Here is a 12,029-nt window from a genome sequence, read left to right on the forward strand (position 1 = left end):
ACGTCATAAAAATGAGGGAGATGAGAGGAGAAGTGGGAAAGAAAACCCCTACAAAAGAGATGGATAATCCCTTATTTTTATGATGTCCCATGGATAATTTTTGACACAATTTAGAAAACGTTATTATAAAAATCTTGGGACTAGTGTAATAAACAGCCCATTATCCCCTCTCTCTTTCTGGTAATTAAGTCTTGGTAGCGGGGTTACCCCTTTATTATGTTTTCATTTATCTGGTGCTTTCCTTCAACGTGCCTGTTGAGAATTGAAACCGCATCTTTAATTTTGAAATAAATTTAAAAATAAGGAATGGAAGGGTCTCCTTAAACCTAACCCAATAGCCATCAATCTCCTTTTTAAAAGCGAAGCTTTTCTATAATTAGGGCCAATCCGTCCGGCCCTTTCCTGATTAACTCTTTCCTTTCATTTAAATATGTTAAATTTTAATGTCCTATTGCATGACGATTCCTATAAAAATTAGGTACGATTTAAAAAGCGTAGCAACTCTATAATCGTTATCAGGAAGTCACTTAAAAATGGTGATTTTTTGACAACAAATTTTTGTATGGTATGACGAATTCTTCGATAAATAGATACAATGCACATGCAGTTTAATTAATTATTTAAATCGTTATTGATGATATTATAAAAGCGGGGTACGATGAATCACCCAAGCCTCAAATAAGGCGTTACTCACCCCCTTCCCAAGAAGATTTATCGGGACAAATACAATTTTCAATCTTTCCCCCCAGCTGAATTCTTATGCACGCCCCTAATTCCATATTTATTACACAATACACATATTATATTTTTAGGTTAGAGGTTTCGTGAATTTTACACTTTTTTAATGTATTTTTTGTTTATTTATCTAATAAACTCCCTTGTAATTTCATTATAAATATCTATCACACTTTATTTCCTTTATCTAATTATCAATTCATCTAAACATCTATCTGAATCTATTCATCAATTCATTAATCTAGTCACCTTCTATAAAATCTATTCATCTATTCATTCAATTGCCCATTTTAACTATATTAGCCTTCCTTACTCATTCGAATAGAGATCCCCTAGATGGCATGAGGGTAGCCGCTAGTATATTAAATACTAGCGGCTTCGCCCCTAGCCTCTGAGGGCTTTGCCTCAAGAGTTTTGACCAACCTATTTTTGTGTTATTTAAATTCAAAAAGAAAAATTTTAAAAAAAATATTTTTTAGGGGGGGGGGGGAGAATTTTCTTTGCCCTCCTTTTTTTATTATAGTTTTTAAAAGAAAAGAAAAATATATTTTTTTTTTGGGGGGGGGGGGTATTTTTCATTTTTTGGGGGATTGGGTGTGCTTAAAAAAGCTTAAAACCATCACAGTACCAGTAGTTATATTCTCTGAAGAGTAGAGCCCAATCGATTTATTGGTTACTGAGATCTTAAGTTTCAGACAGACAGACAGACGGACAGACAGACAGACAGACAGACAGACATCGTACTCTTTGTATAATAGATTCCAAGTTTTATTTGTCTGTAGTTCAAGATTTTAATAACTACTGAACCTATTGTGTTCTCCATTCTATGAAAGCTTCACATGAGTCTCAGCTTGGTTTATAGGCTATCCTAATTTTTTAATTGAGTCTTGGAAGCCTGGTTTTCAATCCACCAATCACAGATGTCAAAATTAATTAACCTAAATTGTATTTCCGCTTTTAGATAAAGAATTATACAAAAGGAATTTTATAAGAAATCCTTAAAATTTAATGCAAATTTCAAATCTAACATTAAAATTCTTTCCAACTTATATATCTTAATGACCATTGTCCAACTATTTTTGTATTATCCACCAATCGGATTTAGATTTGTTTCTTAGTCGTGGCTGCCTAGCCTTAATATTTAGCTTTATTTTAAGAAGCACAGGAATATTTTTGGCTTGATTACTAAAATGGTTACATGTAGATTGTAGATGTATATTTTTTTAGAAAATAAAAAAGTATTTTTTCTCCATTATATCCATTATAATATTTAAAAAAAAAAACTGAAATATGTAACAATTTACTAATATGTGTAAACTTTTATTTGAGATAAAATATAATACAATTTGATATTATTTCATTTCTTACAATTTTGATATTATTCATATTCAATAAGCTAAAAATATTTGCTGGTTCTGTGGTTATATTTAAACCAGAGAAAAGTAAAACTGTGAAAAAGCTCAAAGTGTCATTTGTGACGTCATAAAAATCCATCTCTTTTATAGGGGTGTCTTTTCCCACTTCTCCTCTAATCCCTCCTTTATAGACGTGCTAGACGTCACACATGACACTTTGTCTCCAAATTGTTGTTAATTTGCCGGTTGAGCATAATTATTGTGGACACGTGATTATTGTGTTCTTGCCGTTCACCAAATCTTCTTCTTCTGCCGCCTAAGATAAAAAATGGCATAAAACCATCCTGGGGCCTAAGTAAAGCTTCTCTAAAAAGAAGAAGCAAATCAGTTCAGTATAGTTGTTGACGAGATGTTAAGCCACTTACAAGAAATAGCCAGAGAGAGAGAGGGGGCAATGTGCTGTTAATTACACTAGTCCCCAAGGTTTTACAATTTTTCTGTATTCGTTGGCTTAACAACTTTGGGGACTGTTACTGAATTTTGATTGGTTGGTTTAATAAGTTAAGTGTTCAAAAGTTTTAACCACTAATTTTTAACTACAGAAGGGATAATCTAATGGACACCTAAGAGGTTGTATCCAACAAAACCAATGTTTAAAAAATCTAATAAAAAATTAAAGGGGGAACTGGAACATTTTCTTTTACATTTAAAAAAGTAATCCTTAAAGTCAAGTGCAAAAGTATTAAAAAAGTGTCAGTATTTGGAGAAAAAAAACTTTTAGCATTTTTAATCTTTATCCTCTTATAAGGAAAATAAGAAATGGAACAATATTTAGAGCAAAATCCAGGTTATTTACACGACCTTAACCTTCAAAAGTCGGACCCCTTTTTCACACCTTTTCGGGGGGGGGGGGGGCGCATACCCTGACATATAGGGGGTGGCATAGCTTGACATATTGAAGGGGCATACCTGACATATAGGGGGGGGGGGGAGGGGGAGGTCATACCTCGACATTTAGGGGGAGGGGGGGGGGGGTCATACCTTGACATAAACTGTGACAGAATTATGAAACTTTCCGCTGGAAACCAAACGAACTGTACTTGATCCACACAAAACTGTTAACCCCTAAAAAAATACTTTCATTTTATTTTGTTTAAATTCTAATTACAATTACAAGGGCTATTTCATTTTTTTCAGGGGCGAACTTTTTCTAAAACTGACAAATTTGTTCCTCTGTCTGTAACCCTGTAACGCATCATAGGAAATGTGTTTCAATTATATGATATTTGTAGCTTCTTTTGACCAAAGAGCTTCTACTTTATAAATAGTTTTGTCCTTCCTTCCATCCATTGATATTGGAAGTTGGGAAAACGTAATTTACGTTGAGATATGCAATTAAATTTTTTTGAGTAGATTGTTCATTTGAATAACCATCTTGTATAAAAGTTAGCCGCTACGCCATTATAGACCTCAAGGGGCCCCTGTGATGGGAGGAAAATTCGATCCCCTTACTTTGAATTGTTGATTTAAAAGAAAAAGTTAAACAAAATATTAGAAGGTTATCTTTTCTAGGGCAATTTCTCTCTGGAGGGTGGTGGTACCCTTCCCCAAAATAGTTATAAACCTACTCAGGACCTATTAGAAGCTACATATCGCTTAATCGGTTACAAACAGACAGACAGACACACACACATGTATCCTGTTACTTTATAATGGTGTATATGAATGATTACTACTTACAGATTCAACAGGCAGGCTTTTATGTCCACAGATGGTCTTCGAGGTGAGCATGTTTGAATCCAAGTCCATGGCTCCACCTAGCTCGATGTAATCAATATTTCCCCTCTCTACACACTGAAATAAACAATTTGTTTTATCCATAAGTAGGTCAGAAATAACAAAAGAACAGATCAGTAAGTTTTTGAAGGAATCTAAAGGGATAAAACAATCGGCCGATAACTTGATGTTCATCCTCAATGATGATACACAAAATTAAACCTCCTGAAGATTGCAATAAGTGGTTAAACTTTTGGACACTCAACTTAATGAACCAATCAATCAAAATTCATTAAAAGTTCCAACGTTGTTAGGCTAACGAATAAGAAAACATTATTATGAAACTTTGGGGTCTAGTGTAATCAACAGCCCAATGTCCCCTCTCTTCCTGAAGATTTTGATGAAGAAAAGTAGAGTTTTGGTTGGTTAGTTTATTAAGTTGAATGTCCAAACGTTTAAACCACTATTCGTAATCTACAGCAGGGGTAAATAAGTGTATAATTATTAGGATGTTCATTAATTTATCGGCCATTGTCTTATCCCTTTAGATTAGCAAAGAGGAAGGTTAAAATAATTTGGCTCCTCAAAAATTCAACTAAATCTAATTGTAAAAATAGATTCAAATTTTAAATGATAAGATTTTATATAGCCCATCCTACTATTTAAAGCAAGTTAACTATAATTATTTTTTAAGCTTTTTATTTTTTCTATGAACTTGCTTTAGCCGAATGTTGAATTAAATTGAACTAGATTTATTATTGTTCCAAATTTAGATATTAAGATATGATAATCATTGTTGAATTTCAGAGAAAATTTAAATAATAACCCGTTAAAGTTTGACGTCAAAGGGTTACTTAACAGGAAAAATCCAGTCTTATTGATAAATTGAATAGCATATTCAAATACTAAAATAGATATTATTTCAAATTAATAAAATTATTGAAGAATAAGTCAATAGGTAAAATCAATATTTAATATTAGAATTAAATCATAAAATTTAAATTAAAATTTGTTTTATTAGGGTTCAGAAGAAATGAAAATGCCAGGGAGGGAATGGACCTTGAGCTGGATATTACACTGGTTCCCAAAGTTTTATAATAACAATGTCTTATTCGTTGGCTCATCAACTTTGAGGATCCTTATAGAATTTTTGTTAGTTGATTAAGTAGAGTGTCTAAACGTTTCAACCACTTATTTAATATACAGAAGGGGTAATTTAAATATCATTATACTGTTTAGATCTCTGGAAAATACACTCATAGTTAAAACAAGGATATTAACATCCATAAAAGCAAAGCTCGATACAAAGACGTCCAAGCCTTTTAATTTTCTTCTTTTCAAAAGCTGTTATTTTTTTTTTTGGGGGGGGGTGGATACTTTATAAAACATTGGAGTAGGGCTACACTTCATCTAGAGTTTATTTATGTAATTTGGACAGACAAAAAAGACAAAGACCAAATTGTGTCAAAGTTGTGTCAAAAATGATCCATGTGACGTAATAAAAATGAGGAATTATCTATCTCTTTTTTAGGGATTTTCTTTCTCAATTCTCCTCTCATCAACCTCATTTTATGACGTCACATGGATCATTTTTGACACAATTTATTCTTAAGCTAGATTAATGTTTATTACATGTTTCGTACTATGATCATAAGCTGTATGGCTTAATTACAATATTGCAGGAATCTAAAGGGATAAGACAATGTCCGATAAATTTAAATACATTCCCAATAATGATACTCAAAATTCCCTCTTATGTAGATTAAAATTATTGGTTGAAACGTTTGGACACTCAACCGATCAAAAATATTTTAAGGTCCCCAAAGTTGTTAAGACAGCAAATAAGAAAACTTTGGGGACTAGTGTAATAAAAATTCCAATGCCCCCCCCCCCATTTAGCAGTATTGTCCTTGTTTACTATACCTGAGTTTCAACAGGAGCCAGCTGGCTTCTCTTATTCCTGCCAGGTTGTCCAACATCCAGGGATAAGAGGGCAAAACTCGCGGGGAAAAGCAGGGTGGTCAACGAACAATTTCTAAAAATTTAAAGGTTTTGTTTAACAGCGAAGCTTGCTTAAGTCCATATTGGTTTTTGTTGGTTTCTGTTTCTTTAGGATGGGTTATATTTTGTACAGGATCCCCTAGTCAAACTCATATTTTCATTTCATTTTGTGTGAACACACCAGCAAGACAAAAATAAAATTTTCAATGGTTATTTATCGCACCGTATTTTAAACAGCTTTCCGCGGATATAATACTATACGAACCGGTTCTAATCCAGCGGATATTAATCGTTTTCGAAGCCATACTGAAAAAAAAGATTCCTTACCTTGCCTGTCCAGCGTTAGAAAGAGTAAAAAATCCCTCGACTTCTGACATCAAAATGTTACAGACTAAAAAAATAAAATATTTAATAAATCAATTTTAAAAAATCACGAAACCTTTGTCAGAAATATTTATGGATTTATTATTACTTGGATCTTACACCAGATTTTCATGTTCTAAAATGGAGTGAAACTTGTAACGGGCTAAAATAAAAATATAACCCTTCCATTCCACCCTGATACTGGATGAACAAATTGGCCTACAAGTTAAGTCCATATTAGCAACCGAAATTGATGACAATCTTCCCCAGGTCATGATATCCAATCTAAGTATATTCTAAATTCATTCCACCTTTAAACAAAAAATTATTCTCGTATTGCATTCCTATTAAAAATGTTTTTAGTTTACTAAAAGAAGTCATTTAAAAAAAAAACATTTATAGTTTCCATAAATATTTCTGCTCTCAAAAAATATTATTATTAATGTATTATATAGAACATGAAAAATGAAAATAAGTTAAATCAAGGTATCTAAAGGAATAAGACAATTGGAAATAAATTTATGCACATCCACGATAATAATATAAATGTAAATTACAGTTAGTAGTTGAAACGTCTGCGGAACAAAAGTTGAATGTTGAAACTTTTAAACCACTTATTATAATCTACAGATAGGGAAAATGTGTGTATCATCATTAGGGATGTTAAATCGGCCTTTGTCTTATCCCTAAAAACTCACCATCTTGATTATGCCTAGCTCTTAGGATGACCTTGAACCCCTGGCCCTGTTCTGGAACTCTGAAGGACACTAGACCTGCATTCTGACTGCTTACCAGCATCTAAAACATTTTTTTATCACAAAAAATACATTTTATCAATACAAAAATCTACTAGAATAAAGTGTCTATTGATTGCTACAGCTAGCTCTAATTTATTTATAATTTAACCCTAAAAGGTATATGGGTATAGGCTAAAATATCCAATACCTGATATTTTAAAAATCCAGGTCATCCAGAATACAAAAATAGTCATTTACCCTTTTATTGTGTGCAGGGGTGTTGCCACACTGTGTAGATTTATATAATATTAATATTTACCCTTTTATTGTGTGCAGTGGTGTGGCCACACTGTGTAGATTTATATGATATTAATATTAACCCTTTTATTGTGTGCAGGGGTGTGGCAACACTGTGTAGATTTATATTATATTAATATTAACCCTTTTATTGGGTGCAGGGGTGTAACCACACTGTGTAGATTTATATTATATTAATATTTACCCTTCTATTTAGTGTGGCCACACTGTGTAGATTTATATAATATTAATATTAACCCTTTTATTGTGTGCAGGGGTGTGGCCACACTGTGTAGATTTATATTATATTAATATTAACCCTTTTATTGGGTGCAGGGGTGTAACCACACTGTGTAGATTTATATTATATTATTATTTACCCTTCTATTTAGTGTGGCCACACTGTGTAGATTTATATAATATTAATATTTACCCTTTTATTGTGTGCAGGGGTGTGGCCACACAACGTGGATTGTCTCAATCTTAATGGTAGTTGATGATCAGCCTCGGAGGGGATAACATTTCCATTCAACTCCCATCCATCGAATAACTGAAAATAAAATAAACAAATTCGGATTTATGAAAAAGAGCTTTCAGTATATGGAAATGCACGTTTGAAGGTTGATTTACAGACAAAATAACAAACTGGACTTGTAGAATTGGTACCTAACCCTTAAATTTAAACCTGTTTAAATGGTTTGAATTTTTGTTTTTAAAAATAGGGATTGCCATATTTGGGTCAAGTGTTGACTTCCAGCTGATTTTTAAAATTGTAAAAGGTTGATTTATCTGAGACTTACAGGCGGCAGCAAAGCCATGATCTTTACAAAAGAAATACCTTATCTCGTAAGGGCAGGATTCTCCTTTGATATTTTAAGTGATCATCTAGATAATCCAGAGCATCATCAGCTTTTAATTAGATGCGATATTCTAACACCCAAAGATGTTAGGTTAATTAACATCTACCGGACAACCAACCCTTTGGTTACACGACTTTTGTCTGTGAAGTCCTAACCTATGAGTTGCGCCTGTTTATGGGCCAAGGCATTCCCCTTCTTCTAAATATTTATGCCTTGCACCTGACATTGTAGCAGTTGGAATCTTCGTTAACGCCTTCAGTTATAACGCGATGTTGAGCCCAGATTCGAACCTATAACCACCCTGACGACGAGCGGATGCACTACATGTTGAGTGGGGGTTCCAAAAAAATTCTCACCATGACTAACCCGTCCCTGCAGTCAATGTTCATGTCTACAATCTCCATTTCTACCCTTGTTTCTGGATCTGACACTAAAATAAAAACAAGGATAACAACATCCATAAAAGCGAAGCTTTAAAATGGGAGGACAAACGAACTTTAACATTTGTAGAGTGTCAGAAATGAATAAGCAGAATATCAATGCATAAATCTAAACATAATTTTAAGTAAATTTGTTGCAAAACTGCTGAAACCATGATACTGTTTAAGGACATACCTACATTTTAAGGACTTGATTATATAGTCGATTTGCTTATAATATTGTACTTTGTTGTCCCAGGAATTAGTATACCAAAAATCATATCAATCGGATAATAATTCTGGTATTGATTAAAGAGTTGATATGCTTTCTAAATTGTACCTAACTACTAAAGGAATCACTATGCAAAGTTTGAAATCGATAGAACAATTTTATGATACCTAAGTAAACGAAAAAAGCTATCCGTTCCGGACGGACGGAACGACCCTAGTTATAAGCAAGCTTCGCTTTTTTAAAAATTTAACAAACTAAATCTTCCAAAATATTCTGAAAAATCCTCTAATAAATAAATATTCTAACTTAAAAATGGTTTAAAGTTTCAGTTCAGCACGGTTTTTTGAAATACTCGTTTGTTTTGAAAAATCACCAAATTCAGTTTTGGAAACAGTAAGCTAAAATGGAGATTACTTTTCAGTTCAGCACAGTTTTTGTTATATGTGCCATGCTTATCTTTACCTTCATGATAATAATTGGTAAGATTTTACATTATTTTTTCAGTTCCTATTCTATAAAATAGTGATGTTTATTTTTTGTTTTTCATTCAAGATCCCTTTCACTTTTCTGTAAGGGAGGTTTAAATAGGTTAATGATATTTTTAGGCTATTCTGATTTTAAATCTATGTCTTGGGCTAATTTAAGGCTATTATTCTATCCCCTCCCCTATAAGTGAACATTTAAATCAAAACAATAAGATATTTCAAGACATTTTATTCATCTTTTTATATCTATAATACAAAGAAGAACAATGTCTGTCTGTCTGATTGTTTGTTTGTAACGAAGGATCTCGCTTACCGCTGAACCGATCGGGTTCTAGCTTCTCCTAGGTCCCAGGAAGGTTTATAACTATTTTAGGGGAGGGTACCACTATCCTCCCAGGAGAAATCGGCCCTAGAAAAAATACCCCGTGCACAAAAAAATTTCAATTTAATTTTTAAACTAAAATTAAAAATGGAAGGGGCAATCCACCCCCCCCCCCCCACCGAAAAATAAATCCCCCCAAACAATTTTTTTAAAATTTTTCTTTTAAAATCTAAATTAAGAAATTGGGTTATCAAATTCAATTCCCCCTTCTCAAGTGCCCATAGAGACCTCTAGGGGCGTAGCCGCTAGTATTATATCAAAGGCTGAATTGAAGAAATATTAATTGTAAAAATACAGTTTAATATTTTTTGGTATTTTCTTGGCAATTCCTCTTGGGCGGGTGGTGGTACCCTCCCCCATATACCCACCCATACACCCTCCAAGGACCTATGAGAAGCTACCTTTTAAAGGAGAACCATATTGGTTCAGCAGTTAGCGAGATCCTTCGGTAAAGACAGACATACACACACAGATCCTGTTACTTTTTTTTATAAGGATGATACTCTTTTTCAGATGTCAATCTAATGTTAATTATGTTTATAGGTACAGCAAGAATCTATAATCGGTTTTTCTGTGGGTCGGCAGACGAGAGCGAGGACGAAAGCGAACATAGCAGCAGCAGCCAAATTCAAAATAAATTGAGAAGAAGAAATTATTTCAACAGACGCTAATTTTTTGTACAAGCATATGCAATTTTTTTCTTATGTTAAATAAATATAGATTTTAAATGAAAGTGAATTCTCCAAATCTTTATCTACAGTATTTTAAAACAGGGAGGGAGGGGCATTGGGTTGTTAATTACACAAGTACCCAAAGTTTTAAGATAACGTTTCCTTATTTGTTGACAGAACAACTTTGGGGACTTTTATTGAATTGTGTTGGTTGGTTCACTATGGGTGAGTATCTTAACGTTTCAATCACTAATTGTAATGTACATTGGTGATGTACTTCAATTTATCGGCCATTGTCTTATTCCCTTACCTCCCTGATTACAAATGATTACCTATATATAGTCCACATGTATCGAGTTCGCCGGCGGACCTAAAAATACATAATATAATGTTATAAAAAAAACAAGGATGCCAACATTCTTAAAAGCGAAGCTCTAAAATAAAACTGTAGAACAAACGAACATAAACACTTGTATAGTGTCAAAACATAATATTAAGCAGAATATTAATCTAAAGGTATACAGTATACATACATAGTATTGTATATAAACTTGCGGCAAAGTTGCGGAAATACGGAATTCTGTTTAAGGACATACTTACATTTTTAAGACTTGATTATAGAGATTCTTTCCTCTAAAGTTCCTTCTCGATTATGTTAAAATAAATTGAAAAATGCATTAGGAATGAACTATCCGCGCCCCATACCATTGATTTATTTAAAAACTATTGGGTTTCTGTGCTTGCTTGGCAATTTGAGGGAAAGCACCACAAAGTATCATGGAGGTACTTAATATGTATGATGTCAACATCTAAAAATGGTTTTAGCGCATTTTTCTTATACTCTGTTTCGGAACGCAATCCTAGCCGTTCTCGAAATCTTAATCTCAAGCCCTCCGAATGACCAACATGTGAAGTTTACAAATGTGTATTTATTACCATGAAAACAGTGAGTCTAAAACAAAAATATAAAAATTAATTACATAATATTAATGGTTTATTATTTTTGTAAGATCGAGGTTGCGTGATTTCAATTTAATTAAAAATATAAAACTTCTAAAAAACCTTAAATTGGCACGAAACATATTAAATAGCATCAGAAATTGATAATTTTAGATTCAAATGATCAATAAAATTAAGGAAAATATTCGTATGTCAAAAGTTAGCAGTTAAATGGTCTATTTGTTGAAAAATTAATGTTTTAAATTTCTTCGTAAAAATATACCATACTACGCTTATTATTAAGAATTAAAGATAAATTCTTACCACATTATGATGTCAAACTAAGCAGAAGGCTTATTTGAGATATTCCACACATCAGAGCGCATGTATATTCAAGCAATACATTATTTTCAATCACGTAGCTCTTCACGTGGGACTAATCAAAGGAAAAGTGCGCGTTTCTTTTGTCTGTTTACAAGCCACGCGCCGCGCGGAGATAGTTAGGAATGCCGCGTAACACACTCATTCTCTAGGAAATTTGGTGTAAGGAAACAGGGATTTATGGGTTCGAACTTGCCAGGGAATACAAGAAATACATACTGAAACACACCCGTCTATTCACTGGGAATCGAACACAATACCTCATCTTTGCAATATGCGTGCAGACAGTGTCCACAAAATCACATTCTCACAACACATAAACCACAAGAGTTTAAAATGTCATGGCCATCAGGCCTGAAATTAATTATGGTAACTTACGAACACCACAATAACTCA

General features: G+C 33.1%; 1 protein-coding gene and 1 long non-coding RNA gene across 2 annotated transcripts in view; one reads left to right on the forward strand and one right to left on the reverse strand.

Annotated features, from left to right (window-relative positions):
• Positions 1 to 2,289: 2,289 nt before the first annotated feature.
• LOC145330017 (corticotropin-releasing factor-binding protein) overlaps positions 2,290 to 12,029 on the reverse strand; it is a 32,218-nt gene continuing 22,478 nt past the window's right edge. The window contains exons 6-14 of the mRNA XM_080174548.1: positions 10,646 to 10,683; positions 8,481 to 8,554; positions 7,698 to 7,814; positions 6,929 to 7,028; positions 6,195 to 6,258; positions 5,790 to 5,901; positions 3,831 to 3,944; positions 3,132 to 3,215; positions 2,290 to 2,406 (exon numbers count right to left, since the gene is read on the reverse strand). Of these exons, the coding sequence (XP_080030674.1) occupies positions 2,347 to 2,406; positions 3,132 to 3,215; positions 3,831 to 3,944; positions 5,790 to 5,901; positions 6,195 to 6,258; positions 6,929 to 7,028; positions 7,698 to 7,814; positions 8,481 to 8,554; positions 10,646 to 10,683 (763 nt within the window). The 3' untranslated portion in view covers positions 2,290 to 2,346. The remainder of the gene's footprint in view (positions 2,407 to 3,131; positions 3,216 to 3,830; positions 3,945 to 5,789; positions 5,902 to 6,194; positions 6,259 to 6,928; positions 7,029 to 7,697; positions 7,815 to 8,480; positions 8,555 to 10,645; positions 10,684 to 12,029) is intronic.
• Positions 9,057 to 10,380, forward strand: LOC145330018 (uncharacterized). The gene is made up of 2 exons (XR_013883209.1): positions 9,057 to 9,254; positions 10,186 to 10,380. It is a non-coding gene; the product is annotated as an uncharacterized LOC145330018 (long non-coding RNA).

Source organism: Acartia tonsa, chromosome 10, assembly GCF_053477335.1.
Source record: "Acartia tonsa isolate MP-2025a chromosome 10, ASM5347733v1, whole genome shotgun sequence".
Lineage (NCBI taxonomy): Eukaryota > Metazoa > Arthropoda > Copepoda > Calanoida > Acartiidae > Acartia > Acartia tonsa.